Source organism: Mustela lutreola, chromosome 12 (genome assembly GCF_030435805.1).
Source record: "Mustela lutreola isolate mMusLut2 chromosome 12, mMusLut2.pri, whole genome shotgun sequence".
NCBI lineage: Eukaryota > Metazoa > Chordata > Mammalia > Carnivora > Mustelidae > Mustela > Mustela lutreola.
Genome location: NC_081301.1, coordinates 3,033,304 through 3,056,051, shown reverse-complemented (window position 1 = coordinate 3,056,051; position 22,748 = coordinate 3,033,304). Strand labels below are relative to the sequence as shown.

The 22,748-nt window shown below is 62.9% G+C and overlaps 1 protein-coding gene across 3 annotated transcripts in view; it reads right to left on the bottom strand.

Moving 5' to 3' along the window:
* Nucleotides 1–1,115: 1,115 nt before the first annotated feature.
* Nucleotides 1,116–22,748, bottom strand: part of SARDH (sarcosine dehydrogenase) — a 59,516-nt gene continuing 37,883 nt past the window's right edge. For all 3 annotated transcript variants that reach the window (XM_059142146.1, XM_059142147.1, XM_059142148.1), the window contains exons 17-22: nucleotides 21,025–21,172; nucleotides 17,188–17,281; nucleotides 5,291–5,453; nucleotides 4,664–4,832; nucleotides 2,927–3,062; nucleotides 1,116–1,596 (exon numbers count right to left, since the gene is read on the bottom strand). In XM_059142146.1, the coding sequence (XP_058998129.1) occupies nucleotides 1,471–1,596; nucleotides 2,927–3,062; nucleotides 4,664–4,832; nucleotides 5,291–5,453; nucleotides 17,188–17,281; nucleotides 21,025–21,172 (836 nt within the window). In that variant the 3' untranslated portion in view covers nucleotides 1,116–1,470. The remainder of the gene's footprint in view (nucleotides 1,597–2,926; nucleotides 3,063–4,663; nucleotides 4,833–5,290; nucleotides 5,454–17,187; nucleotides 17,282–21,024; nucleotides 21,173–22,748) is intronic.

Here is a 22,748-nt window from a genome sequence, read left to right as displayed (position 1 = left end):
TGGCCAAAGCGGGGGAAGCAGGCCAGGCCGTCGGAGAAGCTGTCTCCCCTCCTCTCTGTTTCTGGCTCCTTGGGGTCCACTTGGCTTCCCCAGCACCTCTCGGGCAGGAGCCGGGCCCGCCTGGGGGTGCTGGTTTGCCAGATGCTCGTTTGCCTGAAGCGTGTCAAAGCCAGAGGCCCAAGCTCCCCGGCCTGTGGTCTGCGGAGGCGGCCAAAAAGCTTTCCAAAGGCCATGTGAAACCCAGACGTCTTCCCACGACTTCAACTTTATTAGCCTGACCGGTTCCAGGGGTGTGAGCCTCCGAGGGCCTGCCAGAGCCTGCCCACCCGTCAGCCGGCTTCTCCTGGCGTGCGTCCGCGGGAATCCTGTCCTCCTGTCCCCACGCACCGGTCGCCTTCTGCTCCCCAGGGGGTCAGGCTTGCCTGGGCAGGGCCGCACGGCGCCGCTTTGCTGGGGCTGCCTGGTGGCCATCGACGTCCTGGGGTGTGATCTGGGAGACAGGGGGACGAGGCAGAGCCGGAGGGACCCGGGACCCAGGGACGGAAGGCAGAGAGGAGGGTCACGCCGGTAGATGTTTGGGAGTTCCGAAAGCCAGAGAAGGACCGGGGGAGTCACTCAAGACCCTGTACGAGGTCCTCCCCCAGGACCACGGGACAAGAAAGTCAAGGACAGGAAGCTCATGGCGATCATGAGGACCGAGGCCCCATTCTGTCCGCACGCTCCTCCGTTACAGACCTAACGAACGACGTGCACTTGGGGCACTCAAGGAGGGAGGCGGCCTTTCACACGGGTGAGGGGGGCACCGAGGGGAGACCCCTCCCACGCCCTGCTCCTGCTGGCCTCGGGCATGAGAGGGCGATGGCCAGAAAGCGTTCCCACGAGAGGAGCAGGTCAAGGCCGGAAGGGCTCGCTTTCCAGACTCCCTCGCCTGCCCGCCTCCCCCCACCTCCTGCCCACAGGCCCAACTGCACGGACTGAGCACCTGCTCTCTGCCTCCCCCGCTGCGCCCACAGCGGACGGTACTGGTCAGTCCTCACTCTGTCCCTAATTCCAGATGCACCTTGAAACTGCCCCGGGGCTGCCCTGCAGGCAAGCTGGGGATGCGGGCGGACCTAGGCCTCCGTGCTTCCTCCCCGGGCTTACCGAGCGCTAACTCAGCATCTTCCCGGGACCTTGTAGGGGCCACACGGCCCGCGGCCTGAGCCCGAGACTGCGGGTTTGTTTTGGGGGGAGGGGAAGGGTGGACTAGGGACCGTCCCTCGGTCAGTGACCACAGGACAGGCCCTCAGGGTCTTCCGTCCCCTCGGCTGGCATCCGATTGCGGGATTGGCCGGCCTGGACTAAGGGCAGGGAGACCCATGGGCGGGTTCAGGTTTGGGTTCGGGTCCGGAGTCAGGGAGTCGGGCCCCGCGCGGAGGGTCGGCGAGGGACTCGGCCTCCCGCTCGGCAGAGGCTCCGCCCGTGCGGACGTCAGTAGATCCCCTTCACCCTCTTGTTGTCGGGGTCGAAGGGGGACTTGAGGTGAGCCCGGGCAGGGCAGGTCTCCCCCATCCGCTCCACAGCGTACTCCCCACTTTTCACAAAGTCCAGCGAGACCTAATGCAGGAGAGGAGGGGGTGGGGGTCCCTCGTCACCTGCTGGGTGGGGGGCTCACACCCACCTGAGGCAAATGCCTCTCTGTGCCAAGGGCTCCCCTCCGGACCGAGGGCCCGTCCTGAGCAGGTAAGGCCCCCAGTGGGACTTGACCACGTGCGGCCCAGCAGAGCCACGGTCTGGCAACCAGTGTGGTTTCTCCCTCGGGACACAGCACACCTCCTGCCCCAGAGGCCGCGGACCCCCAGGAACCTGGGCAACAGGAGACAGCCCGGTGTGCCGGGGCCCTGGGCACGCTGGCCTCGCTCAGGGGTCCTGTTCTCAGCACAGAGACGACACCCAGGGCCCGGCCACGGACAGGGCATCTGGGCCACGCTCTGAGACGTAGACGACTCCTCTCCCAGCGGCGCGGGACAGGCAGTCCAGGGCCCAGGACCCCCAGGGGCCCAGGGTGGGAGCTGCTGCGTCCCACCCCCTCCCGAGGCCCAGCTCGTCCCTTGTGCTCCTGCCTGGACCGTCTGTCACACCCCGCCTCCTCCTCGCTGACCCTCTAGAGTCTCTGTTGGGGGTGGGGGGGAGCCGCAGCCCAGAACGGCACGGCTCAGGCGGGAAAGCTCAGCCCCAGCTGGATGGGCTTCCCAGCCCCGCAACCAGAGCCTTCCGGCGCCTGCACTTCCCAGCTGTCGCGGGGCTCGCTCCAGCGACACAAGCCGGTACGTCCATAAGGGTGTTGTGTCGTGACGGTGAGCGCCTCCCCCTCCTCTCTGGAGCCACACGGCCCAGCCCGTGTGGTGTGACCCTCTAGGGATCCCCTTGGGACCAGCTGGTCTGGCAAGAGCTTCCAGAACCCCCTCGGGCTCTGACCCCTCCCGGCTGTCAGTGGGGCCCTCCTCCACCCCTGCTGCCCCGCTAGCGTGGAGGGAGGCACGGGGTCACGTGGCAAACTGTGCCCATGCTTGCACACGCGTCTGTGTGTGCACACGTGTGCACATGTTCATGTGCACAGATGCACGCGTTCCCCATGCCGAGAGCGCCTCTGGGATGAGGGGAGAGAGGACAGAAGGGGTCCTGAGAGGACGGTCAGGTGTCCAGAGTCCACTCCAGGCTGTTGGTGCAGAGTGTACCAGCCCTGGGCCGAGCCTCTGTCTGACCCAGAGAAGCCTGGAGCTCCCAAAGTCAGATTCTTTCAGACAGAAAACACAGAAACAGCCCAGACGCTGCCCGGAGAACCCCCAACACACCCCCCTCCCCCAGCTTGATGCAGGGGTACATGCGTCCCAGGGACGTCTGGTGAGGAACCCGGCTTCCCTTGGGGGTGAGGGGCTCGACTCACCGGCCCACCGTTGGGGTCCCGGATGTAGCCGTAAGCGATGGTCTTGTCAATGGCGAACCCAAAGTCAGCCCTCCGGATGTGGCCCACCACTTGGCCATTTCTCCAGATGGCCTCCAGGCCGAACATGGGCACCTTTCTGGAAGAAGCAAGACACAAGGCTGGGGCCCGAGAGTCCCCGGAGGGGGGACCTGTGCAGCCCAGACCCGGCGCCCCCAGCTCTGTGCCCGGGCTCCTGACCACGGGGAAAAGACCGGAGCTGGGCTCTGACGGCCGTGTCTGCAGACGGGCCGTGGTATTTGGGAAAGGCCCCCCTCGCCACTGATTTTCGCTGACTTCTGAGCAATTTAAAACCTTATGCCCCTGAGGCTTGCTATCCTCTGCCCGGCGCTCTCTTCCCAGTACGACGCATCATCTAGCAAATGTCCTTTCCTTTAGTGCGCATAAGGAATGAGCGCTGACCACACATTTTTGGGAATTCAGAACAGAAATCACAGAGATGACCCTGCAATCAGAGCCGCACCAGCGCCCGGAAGTCACCGGCCAGACCGGGTGCCTGGTTGGTGTTGTCCACCGAGAGCCGAACGGTGCCCAGGGCCATGTCGGGGGAGCCAGGTTGGGACCCGATGCTGACATGGCCGTGGGTCCGCACAGGCAAAGCCCAGTGGCCTCAGAGGCTGGAGGGAAAAGGCTGGGGCCGGCGGGGGTCCTGGCACTTCCCGACTCTCTCATCCCAGCCAGTCCGGCAGAGCACGTGCCGTTGGCCGATGAGGAGACAGGCCCAGGGTCCCCGCGTGGCCCGGGGCCCAGAGTACAGGGGCAGCTCCTCACAACTCCTGACCATGTCCGTCGTCAGGACCGGACCTCCCTGGGCGCAGCTCTGGGTGGATCTTACGGGCTAGAACACCTGGGCAGGCCAGCCGGGCTGTGGCAGGGGCAGTTCCAGAAGCTCCGAGCTCCGGGCGTCAGGCTGCAGGCACTTTCCGGAGGCCAGCGGGTGGAGGGGCTCTGCAGACCCCAGCCCCAGCTCCGTCCCCTCACCGGAGACCCAGGTGGTGGACAAGCAGCCTAACAAAGGCCCAGTGACCGGAGCCCGGGGAGAAGCAGCAGGACGATGACAAGCCACAGTTCCGCTCCCCCTCTGCCCCCCACCCCCCCTTGAAGCTCTTGACACGTCTTTGGACGGCTCTAGAAGTCTGGGAGAAGCGGCTCCACCTGGGGCCTCCTGTCAGCAGCAAATCAACCAAGCCCGGCCGCTAGAGACCGTCGCTACCCAGATTCCCTCGGCGCCGTGGTGGGGCCGACACCAGCCCGGTGATGTCATGTCAGAGTCACCAAGCCCAAGTGGAATCAGTGACAGGCGACAGTATAGGCCCAGCTCCCAAGGACAGAGCGGAGTGACCTGCTCAAAGCCACCCCTGGGTGGAGGGGGGCTGTGGGTCCCCACAGCGTGGGCTCTCCATCCCGGGCCAAGTGACCCTGTCCCCTGGCACCCAAGGTCTCCATCTGGAAGTGGGGAGGGTCGTTTCACCCCAGCCCCCTCCACCTGCCATGTCCCGGGCAGCAGGAGGATGGAACCAGAACATGGCCGGAGGTCACCACGCAGTGACCGGGACTCTGGGACCTCGGCCTAGATCCACACCCACAGCGGTAGCTCTGTGGCCTTTCTCTTTCCAAAGCCCTGTCTGAGGAGGGTGTGCCCCCGCCATGTCCCCTGGGCACGGGACCGCAGCTACTCACTCATCCACGGTCAGGCACAGCAGGCGTCGGCGGAGGCCCTCGGCCCGCTGCTTCTCCAGGGCCGCCCGCCCCAGGAAGGGCACGGCCGACTTGAGCTTGCAGGTGAAGGCCAAGCCTGCCTCCAGGGGACTGTCATCGGGGCGCAGGTCTGCGTGCCAGTGCCGGTAGCCTGTGCGGGGGAGAAGAGCCGGGGTCAGTGCCCTGCAGGGGCGGGGGATGGGCTCCTCTGAAGGCCCCAGGGTTGGGGGGGAGGCATCTTCACCTGCACGAGCTGCCCTGGACGAGCCCTCAGCCTCTGCACTGTCAGCCGAGACGCTGGAGAGGGACGCGGGGAGCAGGTTTCCCAGGGACACCCAGGCACTGATGCCCAACCCAGCTGTGGCCCCGTCCCCACAAGCCCGGGCAAGCGTGTCTCCTGCTCGCCCTCCAAGTACAGGTGTCAGGGACCCCAGCACCATCTGCGTTCACGGGCAGCGCAGGAAGGGTGCAGGGGCGGGGGCCGCGGGCTGGAGAAGCAGGCACAAGTGGGAAACAGAGCAGAGCAGGAAAGAAGTGTGGGGGCATCAGTCCCGGGCCTGCAGCATGGCTCTGGGCGGCCCACCGGCACCGCGCGACCCTCGCACACACCTTTCTCAATGCTCAGGGAGTCGATGGCCCGGTACCCGGCGTTGACGAGGCCATGCTTGGCACCCGCAGTCATCACAGCCTGGTACACAGGCACGCAGGCTGGCCTGGGCACGTGCAACTCCCAGCCCAGCTCCCCGACGAAGGAGAGCCTCATGGCCCGCACCTGGGGGGACAGGGCACGGCTCAGACGACCCAGCTCAGGGCCCAGCTGCCACATACTGGTAGCCGGTCCTTACTGCCACCACTTCCGTTAGCTGGCCTGGGCAGAGGCTGTCCTGCTCCCGGGAATGGGGTCTCCAAGGACAGGGCTCCAGGCTCCAGCAACCTTTAAGGGGAAGACGGGTGTCAAAGGAGGAAGCAGACACACAGTTCTCAGGCCTCAACTCTTCTCAGTGGCTGTGCAAGTGTCCTGGGGAGGCCGTACCGAATGGCCAGAGTGTGCTGTCTCCCAGTTCTGGACGCTCGAAGCCCCACATCCGGAGGTCAGCAAGCTGTGCTCCCTCCGGCAGCTGTGGGAGAGGGTCCTTCCTGCCCCTTCCAGCTTCTGGGGGCCTCAGGGGCTCCTCGGCGTGTGGTCACGGCTCTCCATTCTCTGCGCCACAGGCCTTCTCCTCGTGTCCGCGTCTCCTCAACTTTCGTCTCTGATCGGGACACTGGCCACTGGAGTCAGGACCTACCCTGACCCTCGAGGATCCCATCTCAAGATTCTGACGTCAGCCCCATGGGCAAAGCCGGCAAGTTCCAACAAAGGCCGCCCTCACAGGGGCTGGGCGGGCTCGAGACGCAGACATCACCACCATGGCCCGGCCGAGTCCCCCAGACTCCCTCTGGCCTCACTCTCCTCCCCCGTAAATGGGGTCAGGAGCCAAGCTTTGTCGGTTTTAAGACGCTCCGAGGTGTGCTGGCGAGCCAGTCGCTGGGAGGCGGGTGCGACAGCTCGCGGCTCACCGAGGCCGTACCCCGAGGTTTCAGAGGCATCAAGAGGGGAAGCAGCCCGGTGCCGAGTCTCCCTGTGAGTGCTCCCCAGTCTAGTCAGCGTCGGTCTTTGGTCAGAGCCCAGCCTCTGTCCCTGCGACACAGTCTTCGAGGGACCCAGCCAGAAGCACAAGCCAGTGCTCCTCAGCTTGCGGCAACCAGGCCGAGGGCTGGGAAGGAAGGCCCCTGTCCGGGACAGCCCCAGCCACACGGTGAGCGGAGTCTGCGGTGCAGACAGGCCTCGAAGGAGAGCCGGGGCCGGGGGCACCGAGCAGGAGCGGACGTGTCGGGAGGGCGCCACAGAGAGGCCTGCGGCGGGGTTGGAAAGACCTTATTGTCAGGCAGACATTGTGAGAGCCGGGCCCCAGGGGTCTGCAAAGGACCACAGCCCCCACCGCACAGAGATGATCGCGCTCTTCACACGGTGTCCCCGGGCCACGTTCTGCATGCACACCCCATCCCTGGCGCCCGTCTCGGCCCCCCACGGTGGCGGAGACCAAGGTGAACAACATCCGGGGAGGACGTGAAAACAGGGCACCGTGCCCGGCCTGAGCACACCCAGCTGTGCCGGAGCCGCTGGTCTCCGGGCACGTCCTGCCAGCGCACCTGGACGTCAGGCTTGCACCAGCATGGAGGCCACTGCCAGCTCGGGGCACAAGTCCCTGCCCAATGGCTGGTGCCCAGGGACTCGTCTCCGCTCAGTCGGTTCGCTGGCATGTCATCTACACACCCGGCGACAGGTGTCTGCTTCCTGGCCTTCCCAGGAGAGTTCTTGAGCCCAGAGTGTCCCCACTGGTGAGGTCAGCCCCAGGACTGTCCTTGAAACGAAAGGGCCATGGAGAGGACAGGGAAGCAGAGCTCTCACGGGAGACGGAGGAGCTTATCCCATCACTGCCCTGAGCCCTAAGGCCCGCACAGCTCCGGCCGGATCCTGTCTACACAGGAGGGGGCGGAGGCCACTCTCCCCAACACAGACCCGGCTCCTTATAAATCTGACACTTTAATCATATTGCTGCTGAGGGGCTGGATTCTGAAAGCTTTTGAAACAGTGAACATTTGCTCTGAGTTGCCATTTCCCCAGGCCTCTCAAAAAAACTCAAAATTGACACAGAAAATGTACTGTTGACATTTCCCTGCTTCCCTAGTGCAAGCCGTGGGCCCCTGACAAAGATTGCCTTGTCAACGGGGTTCTAATTTTAGACAGCCCACGGAGGAGCTTGGGGCTCAAAGCCAATCTCATTTTGAAACAGGAGAAATCATTTTTAAAGCTCACCCATTAATGGCCCAGGATTGCAGGTTCATGTCAGACACACATGCTCCCAGTCAAGTGAGAGGGTCAGCACTCGGGCTCAGCTTGAATTCACCGGTGGGGAGGGAGAGAGCCATCCGGGGCGCTTCCACACCTCCCAGGAGCCCCGTGAGGCTGGGAGCTGGCTGGCCTGGCTCTGCACAGCACCCCTGTGCTTTGGTCCAGCACACAGTAGGTGCTAAAAAAAATACTTCCAGAATGACGGAGGAAAAGAGGGGCAGACAGACCTCTCTCTGCTTCTGGCAAAGCGACGGAAGGAGTCTGGGGGATTCCAGTCTATGTTCACAAAATCACTCATCTCAAGACATCCTGCATGTGTCTCCACCAAAGCCGGTGGAGGTGGGAGAGTCCTCTTTTCTTCTGAGCAGGGACATGTAATAAAGGGTTTGCTGAGAATCAGGATATCCGGAACATCGGCTCTGGGTCAGCCAGGCCCATGCGGGTCAACCTCTCCCCACCTCCGTGCCCCCATCTGATAGATGGAGGAGGCCGGTGCTTGAGATTATTGAGTTCCTGGGAAGCAGGTGCCTGATACGTAGTCATCTGCCAGTAAAGACTGGGTTGGACTGACTTTAAAAGCAAGCCCCAAACTGAGGCAAACCCCTTTGCAAAACAGAGCGCCTCTCTCTCATAATAACCACAGACCCTGGCTGGAGTCACAGAACCATGGGCAGTCATGAGGAAGGGCCTTAAAGCAGGTTTTATTTAAACCTTTTTCTCACCCTAAAGATCCCCCAAAATACTGTTGGAATTAATAAACATACTCAGCTAGGCTGCCCGATACAAATCAACACACAAAAATCAATGGCATTTTTCTACCTTAACAATGAACAGTCCAAAAAGGAAATTCTTTCAAAATTCCATTTATAATAGCATCAAAAAGAATAAAATAAAAATACACCTAGCTATGGACGTGAAAGACTGCTATACTGAAGACTACAAAACTTGGCTGAAAGAAATGAAAGCCGATACAAGTAAATGGAAACGCATCCCATGTTCATGGAATGGAAAACAGTATCATTAAGATAGCAGTGCTACCCAAAGTGATGTGCAGATTCAATGTGTCCCTATCAAAATTCCAGGGGTACGTCTTGCAGAAATAGAAAAATCCATCCTAGCATTCACAGGGGATCTCAAGGGACCTCAAATAGCCAGATTAATCTTGAAGAGGAGTAAGGCTGTGGGTCTCTCAGTCCCTGATTTTGTAACTTACTGCCAAGATCCCATGATCTAAACAGTGTGGTACAGGCATAAAAGCAGACAGATAAGCCAGTGGAACAGGAAAGAGAGCCCAGAAGTAAACCTTCGTGTACCTGGCCATGTGACCCTCTGCGAGGCTGCTGCGCCCACTCACCGGGAGAAGAGACAGTCTCTTCAACAAACGGTGTTGGGAAAACTGCATCTCCGTATGCAAAAGAATGAAACTGGGCCCTGTCTTGCACCATATACAAATTTTAACTCGAACTGGATTGAAGACCCAAGTGTAAGTCCCAAAACTGTAAAACTCCCAGGAGAAGCCAGGGGGAAGCTTCGTGACATATGACATGAAAGGCACAGGCACAGGCAACAAAAAGCAAAATTAGTCCCAGGGGACCATGTCTGTGCATTAAAGGAAACAGCCAACAGTGAAAAGACAACCTTCAGCGTGGGAGAAAATACTTACTTATCATAACCAAAAAGGGGTTAATATCAAGAATCCATAAAGAAATCCTACAACTCAACACAACACCTAAGAAATGAGGAAAGGGCTTGAATTGATGTTTCTCCGAAGATGATATACAGATGACTAATAAGTATAATGAAAGCCTGGTCATTACCACTCATCATTAGAGCAATGCAAACCAAGCCCACAAGGAGATATGCCCATTAGGACGACTCCTGTAGAAAACCAAAAACAGAACAAAACGACAACAAACCAAAACAGAAAGTAACCAGTGCTGGCAGGAGCGTGGGTAAAGCAGGCCCTGCTGATGCCAGGAAGGAGGTGCCGACACCTGCCCCAGCACGGGTAACCCTTGCGGACATGATGCTGAGTGAGCTACGCCGGACGCAGAGACAAATCCTAATCCAAACTCCACTTCCATGGAATTAAATGAGTCAAAGTCACAGAGACAGAAAGGAGACGGCTGGCTCCCAGGAGCTGCGGGGAAGGGCGGCTGGGAGTTGTTGGTTAACGAGTAGTGAGTTTCTGTTCTGCAAGATGAAAAAGTTCCAGAAACCGTTTGCACGACAACGTGAATACAGTTAACATGACCGGCCTGTATACTTAAAAAAGGTTAAGAGGGTTAAAAACAGACGACCCTTTCCTCCATGGGTGGGCACCTAAAGCCCAGAGGGACTGGGTGATTTGCACTTTCTTGATGTTTGGGACACCAGGGGCACGGGAGAGGCCGCAGACGCTGCAGACGCAAGGAGGTGAGGGGCCGGCCTCGTACAGGAGCGGGAGGCACCGTGCTGGCCGCGAGTGGGGGCCTAGGGTTGAATCTGAGTCCCCAGGGTTGCAGCCCCAGTGACTGACTTCCCTCTGAGTCTCTTCTGCAAGCCCTGTGTGATAACAGTGTGTCCTTCAGAGGCTCCTAGGCACACTCAACGGAACCGTCCCCATAAAACCCCAGGCAGGGTGCTCACCGTCGGTGAGGCGCTGCTATGGGCCCGGATAAGGACCTGAGGGCTCAGGGGCATCAGCCACTCGCCCCAGGCCCACAGATGTCCTGGGTAATGTTTGCTCATCAGCTCCGGCGCTGCGGTTCCTTCTGCAGCACAGACCCCCATGTGGCCGATTTCAGGCCCCTGGCAACTTCACGACCGCTCACGGGTCTTCCTAGAGATTCTACGACAGCTCTCCAGCCCGGACGAGCCCATCACAGCCGCTCCGAGGAAGCCACGACCGGGAAGTGGCCGCGCGAGGGCCCACCCGGGGCTTCCAGCAGGAGCGCACGTGCGCGAAGCCAGGAGACACGCGCTCCCTGCCCTACACTGACTCACTCTCACTTCACTATTTTTGGGTGCTTGGATTTCAGTAAAATTTCGGGTGCTCGGGTGTTAGTAAGATGTGATTCAGGAGCTCGAGCTCGAGCTTGGGGCCTCGCTGCGCCCCCACCAGCTGTCCGTGGACATGAAGCCAGGCAGAGGCTGGGCCACTGCTGCACCGGGTCAGGTCAGAGGACACACAGGTGCCCGGGAGCAGGGGAAGCCATGTGGCTCTGGAGAATGCCCTGGGCATGTCACCAGAACGAGCCTGCGGTGTACCTTTCTGGGTAAATATCCCAGGAGAGCTCAAGCACATACACCCACAGACACGGGCCGGCACGTCCAACCTTTCAGATCACATTAGCTCATGGCAGTTTCACAAGTTTCCAGGCGTTTGGTTGTGTAACAGCACCCCCGACACACCAGGCACATTCTCCAACTGAGAACTGAGGATTCGAGGGCCCCAGAGGCAGGAGACAGGCAGGGATCTGCGCCTCTGCAGGGATCTGGGGCCCTGAACCCACAGGAACGGGATGGGGGGTAAGGTTGGCGACAGATTCAAGGATCTTTCAAAACCCCCTGGAGGCTCCCAAGACATCCTTGATTCTAATCACTTTGCACTAGCAGGACGTGCAGTTCCTCCCCGGTCCAGTCCGGAAGGCCCGCGCGCAGCGGTGGTAAAGGTGAGGGAGGTAATCACGGGAGTAAAGACGGCCGTGATGGTCGTCGCTGCTGGGTGGGGCCAGTGGAGGTGGTGGGCGGGGTGGGGGGCGTGGCGGCAGGACTGTGACGGGGTGGGGGTGGGGGTGGGGAGGATGAGTGGAAACTGAGTTCACAGAATAGATACGAGGTTGAAGTTCAAGTAGCATGTGGAGAACATGACCCTCTCCAAGGATCTGAAACGCTCCACAGACTGCCCAACCCTCACGGGTCCTCTCCCAGGCCCCGGGAGCGCCGAATCAGCCACAGACCCTCCCGACTGCCCCTCCCCAGGCAGCCGCCGCCGGAGCCGCAGGTTCTGAGGCACCAGTCGGAGCTACAGCTCGTGCCAGACAGACGGCAGTCTGCCCCACGCAGCAAGGCAGGGCGTCGGGTCGGAACACCCCGCGTCCCCTGCAGGGCGGCCCTCCATCCCGCAGGGACTTCCAGAATCTCCCAAGCCCAGAGCTGTCCAGTCTCACTCCAGCCACGCTTGGACCTGACACTTCTGCGGTGAGACATCCCTGTCCCCCAGGGGACACCGAGAACAGTGGCTGCAGTGTTGCTCCGCCGCACCCCTGGGACCTGCCCTTGGCCCCCGGGCTTTCCAGAGCCTCAACCATCTCCAAGCTCATACAACACGACTTCAAGCTAAAACCCAGCTGGCAGAGGCATGCGCACGGAAGGCTCTGCGCGGAGGCCGGAGCCTCCAACCGGCTGGGAAACCTGTGCAGGTGGGGGAACGTTCCATCCCGAGCCCAGCCAGCCGTCCGGCACCGCAGCGAGCATGTCCCACCGTCAGGAGAAGACATCCAATTTCTTTCCGACCTGAAGTTAATTTTCAGAAGAAAAACACTTCCCCGCTGCGCCTCACGACGAGCTCGCCGCCCTGCGTCCGCTGCTTTCCAGACGGGCCCCCCCGTCCCGGGCCGAGGTGCCAGGAACACCACGTCTCCCCGGGCCCCCGCACAGGGAGAGCGCGTCCCACCGGGAACCTTGCTGGCCTCGAGGCCGACCCGTGGGAGGCAAGGACTTTCGGGTCAGCGGCTGCCAAGGGGACCAGCTCCCTCCACCCCTGTTCTCCTCTAGGAATGCGAGGCTCGTGCAAGCTTGGGGCCCAAGTGTTTTGGGGTGTTACTGCAAGACAAGGACGGCGTTCGGCCGGGAGCGCCACTCGGCGGGGGTCATCTGTTGGCCGTGAGTGTGGGTCACGGTGGGCAGGGCCCTGCTCACCCCCTCGGCCCGGGTGCGGTCTGGGCTCCGGCCTCCTCATTCGGTGCACTGTGACCCTGCCGGCTACACAGGCCGCATTCCTCTCCTGCATCTGGGTGGCTGGGATCCAGGGACCTTCCATCAACCTTGGCCGGGCCCTCCCCTCTGGCCCCGGCGCCTCCGCACACGGAGGGATCCGGCGCCAGAACGTGCTGAAGCCGGTACAACGCATTATTCGGGAGAATACGAAATCCCCCCCCGGCTTCAGAGAGAGTTCAGCCCGTCTGGACAGACTCATGAGAACTCAGAAGCGATTTTAGGTATTGTCTAGACTTTGTGCTGCCAGTGGGGGAACCGAGGCCAGGAGAGGCGGTCCCAGAAGGTCACGGCAGGACGAGAAGCCAGGCCTGCAGGCCCCCAGCTCTGCTGAGCACAGGGGTGACTTTGTTCCTGACCCTTGGGTTCTGGGATGACCACGCTCCACCTCCCTGCCTGGCTGGGAGGCCACCACGGGGCCTGGGACAGCCCAGGTCCCACAGCCTGGGGTCCTGCCTGGCAGACTTCCCCGCCCCTCTTACTGGCCAGTGAATGCCTGGCAAAGTCTTTATGTCCTAGGCTTGGCCTATCCTGGACCATCATGGGGTCTGGGCCACTTGGAGGTCAGCAGAACCCGTAATATCAACACCGAGGAAACTAAGCTTTTGCTCCATTTTGCCCACGCCTCCTCGGCCCTCAGGAGAAGGCAGTACGGGGGGCAGGACTCTGGCACGTCTGGGCACCAACGTCCCACACCGTCTGCTGCATCCCCGATGCTCCTGCCCCACGTGGCCCTCGTCTCTAACGTCTGGGCCCACCCCCAGCCCCTTAGGGCAGGACTGGGTCCTCCCGGTGGGCCACACAGGGCGAGCAGCAGTGACCTGACCTCCAGAGAGCAGCAGGGGGGACGAGGAGGTGTGCGACACCACCAGGCGCCGAGGCCGGGATCTGCACGAAGATGGTTTAGCCGGGCACCGTCCCCCGAAGGGCCCCGCGGCATGAGGACAGGGATGCAGGTGTGACCCCACAGGACAGTGAATTCGTGGGCTTGGAGACCAGCTGTTCTACGGAGTGAGGTGGCGTCGCCCGGGCCCAGGGTGTTGGTTGGTTGGTCCCTTGCAGGGGTTTCTGGCCGGCCCGGGAGAGGAAGGAGTCTCCGCTGGCCGCCCCGGGCATGTATTCCTCCAGTCCTGCCAAGGGGGCCAGGGTGCAGGGAGCTGGGGGACCCCCGCATGAGGGCAGAGCCCCTCCCCACCCAGCACAGGGACACCGGCTGCCCAGGCTTGCCAAGACTCCCTCCTGCGAACGCGGTCCCAGCCACTGCAGGGCGGGCTGTGCTGCAGGGCCCGCCCTGCCCCCAGCCCACCCCCGCTAGGCCGTGAGCCCGCCTTTTCGACCCCAGAGCTTCCGGGTCCAGCCTGGGGCCTGGCCCCGGGGGACTCCTAGCCAGCATGTCTGGAGTTAATTCTAGACCCCAAGGTGCAGGTAGGGGACCGGGGTGAGGGGTGGAGAGCACGTTCGGCGCGGGGAATGCTGTTCAGGCTACAATGCCGGGCTCAGGGCAGAACCTGGATTGGCCCGATGTGAGCCGAGGGCGCTGGTCTCCCGCAGACGGGACCCGGCCTAGGAAGCTCTGTACCTTGGCACCCCTCGTTCCCCAGAAGGCCTGGGACGGCCCCGGGCATGGGGAGGAGGCAGAACATGCCAAAAGATGGGCAAGAACACCGCGTGGGGTGACTGGAAGCCAGGACGGGTGCCTGGGACACCTGTTCCCGGGTCTCACTCCGGGTCTGAGCAATCTGCCTTGGGCCCGTCATCAGAGCCGCCAGAGGCCCGGCGCCCACGGGGAGCTCAGCTCCGGGCGGGGCCCAGGACAAGGAATGCCCAACCGTGGCGGCGGCTGGAGGTGGGAGAGGGCCACGTGGGTTTTCAAAGTGGTACTCGGAGGACATTTGAAGGAACCAGAAAACTGCTGCAACTGGAGCAGCTGGCGGGTCAGTCGGCGAAGCGTCTGCCTTCGGCTCCGCTCACCACCCCGGAGTCCCGGAACCGAGTCCCGCATCGGGCGCCCTGCTCCGCGGGGCGTCTGCGTCTCCCTCGCCCTCTGCCCCTCCCCCGCTCCCGTTCTCTTACGCTTGCTCCAGTGAATAAACAAAATCTTAAAAAAACAAAAAACAAAAAACCTCTTACAACCACCGTCGGGATAAAGCGGAGTGTGCAACCCATACGTGGGCGGTCCTGCTGCTGTCTTAGACCTCGCGGACGAGGCCGGGGAAAGAAGGTTCCGTGAGGAACACGAAGCCGCTCGCCCGGGCTCGGCTGGGGCCTGCAGAGGGACAGGCACTTCCTTCTCCCTGCTCCCGGCTTACAGACGTTCCCCGTGTCCGCAGCGAAACACCGATGCCCACCCTCTCTCCAGCCGGACCCCGGCATCCCGTGCACCGGCCCTCCCTGTGCGTGGGTCCTGCCCATGCGCCTGCCGGTGAGCCAGCACGGGGCGGGAGGGGGAGGCTCAGAGAGGTCAAGGGTCACCCCCAAAAGGCTCGTGCAAACGTCAGCTCTGCCTCCAGGCCCCCTGCCCTCTTCGCCACCACACGGCACACAGTTGGTTGGAAAACGAACGTTTGTTCACAAAGTAATAAAATACGTTTGACAAAGCCAAGAAGGTCTGTTCAGAGGAGACAGTGAGGAGAAGCAGCCCCGTGGGTGTCCTGCACCCTGACCGGGCATCCCTGGGCACCCTCCCCTCGAGTCTGGGCCTCCTGTTACCCCAGGGAGTGGTTCGTCCTGCAGCCTGGTCTCGCTTCCCCTCGGTCCCAGATCTGACTCAGCCTGGCTCCCAGGCCCGGCTGGCCAAGGTGCAGACAGACAGCCACCGGCCGGGCCTCGGGAGGTGGCCGGGGCTGCCAAGGGCCAGCCCCCAGGGCAGGAGGCAGCTGCAGCCCACTGGTCAGGAACCAGTCCCGGCCCTGGTGCCTCTCTTGGAGCGGCCTGGGCCGGGAAGGGACGTGCTCCTAGGTTCTCTCTCCCACTGCCCCTGAGCCAGGCAAGCCGAGCAGAGTGGACGCCAAGCCTCTCAGCTCCCCATCACGCTTCCGCAAGCCAGAACCCAGGCCCCACGGGGGCTCACGGCACAGCTGCAGTCAGAGCCTGCAGGAGGCCAGCCAGGGCCTGGGGTCGCACTGGGCTACTTTCTCGAAACACCCACCCCCTCTGGTCCTGGCAGGCAGCTCTGCACCAGAGGCAGGAAACAAGATGGAGACACCAGCCCCCCGCCCCCAGCTTCCTGTCCCTGAGCTCACTCCTGAGACAGAAGGCAGGAACAGAGCCTGGTCAGTGCTCCCCAGCTCTGCAGGGTGGCCTCGGCCCCCACCCTCTCCAGCAGCCCCTCACCAACACCAGTACACGCTGCTTATTTGCTCATAGGACCCAAGCTGGGCCTGGAACCCCAGCCCCTCTGCGGGCCAGGGTCCCACTCCTCACCAACATTCCTTGGTACTGTCCCTACCCACCCCTGACAAACGCAGAGAAGGGGGCGAGGAGAGGCACCCCCAGCCCGGCTGTCCGCCCGCCCGCCCCCAGCGGGCACGTCCATTTTACGGACACGTGGCGGCGTGCTTTCCTATCTGACAGCCAAGGGCCGAGGGCCGTCCACCGCCCTCTCTGGGCTCGGTCTCCGACATCGGAGCGGCTGCAGGGCCTCGGTGCGAGCCCCGGCCACGAGCGCCGCCAGCCTGACCGCCACGCGGGGCCATCCCAGACCGGCCCCTCCCCTCCAGTGAGCCTGCCCCCTGGGGACACTCCCGAATGTCTGGACACATTTTTGGTTGTCACAGCCGGGGGTGCTCCTGGCATTGAATCAGGGGAGGCCAGGCACGGGCCGGACACCGTACAGCGCCCGGGACGGCCTCCAATGTAGAAGATCTTCCCAGAGACCCACAATGGTGAGGCTGAGAAACGCGGTCAGGGAAACTTCCTGTCGTTGGAGAGACGATGCAGGCCCGCGTGTGCCGTGGGGTGTCAGATCGGAAACCACCCACTGAACTTCCAACAAGGATGTGGAGGGAAGCGACGGGCTGACCTCGAGCTGACCCCAGCCTGGCCCCTGGTCTCCGAGGAAGCTTCCAGCCAGAGCCCGGTCCAAGGGAGCCTGACATCACCCACCATTCCAGAGCCTTGGGCCCCAGGACCTGGGCTCTCTGGGGGCTGGGGCAGGGGTTGCGCCCCCCGTGCCTGGAGAGCTGCTCCCCACCTCCCCACACCACAGTGCGGGGCGAGCAGGGGTAGGAGGACACTGGGGAAGGACAGGCGTCTCCTCGGGGAGAGCTCTGTTGTCCCCAGCCCTGTCGTTTCTGACGTGACAGAGAGAAGACACACCACCCTGACCCGAGAGGCCATGCCCTGTGCCTCCGAGGAGGGGCAGCCGTGTAGGTGGCAAGGCAGAGGTTGTGTTTCCTGGCAGGAGCCTGGGAGTGAGCCCACCGGCAGGTGCCAGGCACTGGGCAGAGCCCTCGGGGGGGGGCGGGGGGTCTGGCTTGGATCCATCACCCCTCTGAGTGCCTAACAGCTTGTGGGCAGGAATGTCTGGTCCCCATCTCACAGCGGGGAGCAGAGGCTTAGACCAGCTCCCACGTCTAAGCCCCAGGCACACGGCCGCCGCCCACAGCCCAGGAGAAAGCAGCCAAGTGGTACCTACCAGGTGCCCGGCGGCTCTCACCAGCTTGTGGGTGGAAAACGGAAAAGCCTCGTTGCTCAGGTCTGCATCCAGCACCTCCTGCAGAATGGCCCGGCTGTGAGCAAGAACAAAGTTGGTTGATTCGTCAGTCAACAAACACTTGCTGAGCACTCCTGCGCGTGGGCCCTGGGCCAGGAAGATGCTGGGGATACTGCAGTGACCAGGTCGAGTCCCTGTGCTCGTTAGTAAGGCAGACGAATGGCAGACAGGGTCTTCATAAAAGCACACCAAGATGAACACGAGCCAAAGATAGAGTCCGTTCAAAAAGCCAGGAACAGTGACGGGGGAGGTGAGCCCAGCCTGCACGGGAAGCAGCTCGACACGCGCTCCTGGGGCAGCGACCCCGCCATCGAACGGCCACAGGAACAACGGGCAGGAGGCTGGTTTGTGAGCTCCCTGAGGGCGGAGGTTGCCCTCCTCACCTCCGCCACCTGCCACCGCAGAGCCCCGCTCTCACACTTAACAGGGCACCTGAGACCTCGCTGGGCCCGGAGCCCTCCGCACCCAGGGAAACCCTCACTTCCTGGGCACCCGCCCCCTGGCCTCCCCCCGGGCCTTCGTTCACTCCTTGGTGCACCATCCAAGTCTGGGCTCAGCTGTCACCTCCTCTAGGAAGCCCTCCCTGACTCCCTGAGTCTAGGTCTGTGAAGCTCGGACACATTTCCCAACAGGGCACCTCCCACAGGGGTTGTACCTGCCCCCTCCTCCCTGAAACCAGGCGCTCTGTGACAACGGGGCTCCTCTCCCAACGTGCCCGGCGCAGATAGGCACATGGTAAATAGAACTGATTGACAACAGCCCAGTTCTGCACCCCGGGGCGGGCTCCCCATTGGCAGGAGACAGCCCCGCAGGGGGGTAGCGGCGAGTGCTGGGGCTGCAGGGTAGCGCCGCTCGGAGGGCTCCCCACCCCAATGCCACCCCCACGGTGCTGGAGCTGCCCACCCACACCGGCCCGAGGTGCCCAGTGTGCTGCAGGCTGCCTGTGCTTATGTAACACACGCCCCTGGCACCCACGTGGTGCCACCCCCGGAGAGCCCGTCCTCAGGCTTCCAGGAGCACGTCCTCTCTGCAGCCCCAGGGACGGCCGGCGTCTTCCCAGCCTGTGTCCCTGCAGGAGCAGGAGGCTGGAGCTGCCGCCCGGGCTGAGGGCTTGAAGGAGCTCAGCGGCAGCGCTGGGGGCAGCTCGGGGCACCGATCTACGGACAGGGCGGGCACACAGGTCTGCGGAAGGCAGGCTGGGGCCCAGGAGGCTGTCCCTCCCGCAGGCAGGCAGCGATGGCCAGAGACACCGGGTCGAGTCCCGACCCCCCCTCGCTCGCCCTCACCCTCAGCCTGTCCTCCACGGGGACCGTGCGGCCTCCTCCCCGGGCCCTCGGGAGCATCAGTGAGCCACCGGGACAGGGGCCAATCGCTTCTGCACGGTCTCCACCAGCCACACGTGGTCACTTGAGTTTAACCGAATCAAAATTAAATATTCAGTCTGGCCACACACGTCAAGGGCTGAGGGGCCACCAACGGCTTAGTGGCTACGGTCCTGGACCACCCAATTATGGAACGTTCCAGAGAGTTCTTCGGGACAGCAGGTCACTCACCCCGGCCCGTGGTCGGGGGCTGACAACTCCAAAGGTCTAGCCCCACTGGTGGAGCCAGCAAAGCAGATACTCGTGCGGGAACGAGGCGCTCTTGGAGGAGAAGATGCTCGGAGCGGGGAGCGGAGGAGCTACCGGGGAAGGACGCGGCTGTCACCGGCGTCCGCCTGGAGCTGCTTCTAATGAAGCAGAGGAGGCTGACCCGTCCCCCCGGGGCCCTGTCTTGATCTGGCTGCCCACACCCTCCCTCCCCTGCCTCCCCGCCTCCCCCACACTAAAAATAGCCCACTGCGGGCGGCCGGCTCAGCGGTAAGGGTGTGGAGGTTTCCCTGGGGACGGGCCAGGACCCCCAGCCCTGTCCCCCACGGGGCCTCCAGTTTCCTCTCCTCCCTTCCCGGCTGCACATGCTCCGCCCCCAGCCACCCTGCAGCCCCCTCGAGCCCTCTGGAAGCATCACGCTGCCAAACCCATCCCACGTGGGCCCACGGGTCCCCTGGACACCGCTCGATGCTCCCTCCTCCAAGTCCTGGCTTCTCCGGCCCTTGCAGCTCCTCACGCAGCTGCTGGCCTCCTCCCCAGCCCGGCAGTGAGACTCTGTTGGAGCCCAGTCCCACCACTGCTCTGCTCAGTGCCCCCACTCAGAGAGAAAGCCACTGGACCTACAGGCTCTCAGCTCCTCTGCTCTCCGAGCGCACCTCCAACCACTGCTCCAGCCGGTCCCACTGCTTTTCCCTACATGCATGGGCACACCCCTGCCACAGGGCCTTTGCACCTGCTGTTTCCTCTGCCTAGAACCCCGCCCCTCCAGAGAACTCCAAAGGCTGATCCCTCATTCCCTCCAGGGCTTTGCCCAAACGTTCCCTTGGCGGATGCTGGTCAAACACTGGACAGAAGCCAATCACCTTTAAAGTACGCGACCGGCTCAGATTCTATACATTTGACCAGCAAGAAGGTCCTGCCTGTCCGCCAGGCGCCCCTGAGCAAGGCCCACATAAAAACAGCTACAACACAGCTTGGGAGGGGAGGTTGGCCTGCCCAGGACCCAGCCAGGGAGGTGCTGGCTTGGTCAGCCCTAAGGCACTCGGGAAAACGGACCCCGCGGCAGGGTCTGAGCGTGTAGTCCCCGACCCACGCTTCCTCTCGGGGGCCCACTGTTCCCAGCACTTTAGGGAATACATCCTTCCTTTGATGTGGGCCTCCCCTGCACCTCTCTGTCCGGCGGGGTCCACCGCTCACGAGGCGTCTCTCCCACACCTATGTGCACCTGGGCCGTGGGGTCAGTGATCGAACACATGAGCCAGGTGCAGAGGGTCCTGTGACTCCTCAGGAAGGGCCAGTGCTCAGGGTCCGCAGCTGTCCGACAGCCTGGGGGAGCCCATGCCCGGCCGCCCTGAAACTTACTAGCTGCGCCACCCTGGGCAAAGAGCTCTACCTCTCTGTGCCTCTTTCTTCCCCCAAAAGGACGAGAACAATTAGAACCGCTTCCCAGGGCTGTTATCGGTGGCTTCAGGAGGGGTCAGTGCAGGGCTTGGTGAATCACAGGCGCGCTTGGTGGTGGTTAACACGATGGTTCTTTCCCACGGGTCCCCCGCCCCCGAGTCCCTTCCCGGAAGCCCAGCTGGGGGGATCTCTCCGGAGGGCACAGCTGCTCAGGTGCCCCTTTGCTCTGGCCCCCTCTGTGGCTCCACACACAGCCCGCAGCTGAGGACGTCACAGGCTCTGACGCCTCATGGGTGGGCAGGCCACTCGGCAACATCACGAAGGAATGACCGGGGCGCCCATCGGCGGTCCTCCTCACCGGAAGTGATGGCGCAGGCATCTGGACCCGGGGGCAATAGCCTCCGCGCCGTACTATTCCCAGCCCCGGCAGCAGGTGGACCCGGACTGGCTGTGCCCACTCCGAGATGGCATCCGTAACTCCCAGACTCCATCAAAGACCCACAGACACCCCCCCAACACCCACACGGGCCCTTCTGCGACCCTGGAACCCCCAGATGCCGAGTCGCCGTATGGTTGAGTCTGACGATCCCATTAAGGGCTTCTCCGAGTTCCAGCACTTGAAGATTTAGCCAGTGTAGCATCTCTGGGCTCACCAGAGCGTCCAGGGAACCAGAACGTCCCGTTCTGGGCCCGCAGTGGTTCTGCCCGCACAATGCAGTCGGAGGGACTGGGGGCTGGGTCCCGGGGCTGGGCACCCCCTGCTCCTCACCTGGCTGGGCCCTGGATGCTGATCAGACCCAGGTCCTCGGAGCCGTCGATGAGCTGGCACCGGAACTTCTGGTCCTGCAGCACCGTGCGGATGTGAGCCCAGTTGTGCTGCGCCACGGCCCCGCCCACTGCCAGGTAGTAGCCGTCCCCTGGAAGAGAAGCACCGGCTCAGGACAGGACAGCAGGACGGGGCGACACAGCGGGGCCTCTGGCCTGAGGACGTATTTACTCTTTTCTTAGCAGTGAACAGCACAAGGCAGAGCGCAGGGACCCTCTCCGGGGTCCCGGCTTCTCAGCGGGCGGGTGGGGGCAGGGATGGGGGGGGGCCAGGGTGTAGGAGCTCCAAGGGCTGCACATGCCAAGGCAGCCCTCTCCTGGGACAGTCTGCGGCTTTCACCCACTTCTCAAAGGGCTCCCGATCCAGGAAAGGGGACATGCTCCCAACGCCAGCCCGCCACAGGGAGGCTACTCCGTCTGTGTGTCCATCTGTGCCGGGCAGCGTGGGGGGGGTCCCTTTTCCTCTCTGGCTCTCATTTCTCTTCATACTCCCCTGGCCCCTGGTCTCCAGGTCCCCCTTGGCCTCGGCAGGACTTGCTGGGGCCAGGCACTGGGCTGGGCTCTATAGGCAATATCCCCTTGATTCCCGGGAGGCCCGGGAGGCTCAGTCCATTAAGCTTCTGCCTCCGGCTCGGGTCATGATCCCAGGACCGTGGGATGGAGCCCCACACCAGGCTCCCCGCTCAGCAGGGGGGTCTGCTTCCTCCTTTCGTTCTGCCCTGCTCGTGTTCTTTCTCCCTCTTAAATAAATAAATAAAATATTTTTTAAAATATCTCCCCTTGATTCCCCCGAGGAGGCTGATGCTCACCACCACCCCAGAGTTTCAGAAAAGGAGACTGAGGTTCATGGAGGTCACATGATAGAAAATCAGACTCTGTCCAGTTCTGAGTCCATGGCCTGGGCCACACTGCCACCAGGGCAGGGGGTGAATGGAGGGCGTCCCGCCTCGGCCCAGCATCCTGGGAGAGCCACTGCCCTGGAGATCTGGGACCTGGGATAGCTGTGTGGCCCTGGGCCCATCACACAGCCTCTCTGAGCCTGTACACTCTCATCCGCAGGGCTGCGGCTCCTGGGGCGAGTGGGCTCCCGCTGGTCCCGCAACATCTCCAGGAAGAACCAGGGGAGGTGGGCCTGGGGGTGGTGGGGTCTCCTTCATCTCCGCTTTCTCGGTAGCTCCCCTCGCGACGGCCTCTTTCCTTCCTTCCTCATTAATTCCGACAGGGCCCCCGGCCATGGCGCAGTGGTACCCGGGCTACCCCGGAGCTCCCGGCCGCTTCCACATCTGCACAGTGGGACGGGCCTGGAGCTGGCCTTGTGGACCCGGTGCACACAGCCACCGTGGGAGGGGCCGCAGGGAGAGGCCCAGAGCCGGCAGCCAGGCTGGGTCTGCCCCGGGAGGCATCCCCTTCTTGGGGTCCTGCGTGGCAGCTGCTTCTCTCGGCCCTGGAGACTGTTGGCTCTGGGCATCGGCCCTCGCAGGCCCAGCGCCAGCCCCGGACCCAGCGTAACTCGCGGACACCATGGAGATGGCCGGGGGCTCGGGAGGCCGGAGGAGATGGCCGGGGGCTCGGGAGGCCGGAGACCCCCCACGTGCTCTCCTTTGGCCCTTCCCTGGGGCTCCCCCACAGCTGGGAGGCACCCCCCACCATAGGGCCTCACTAGCCCGA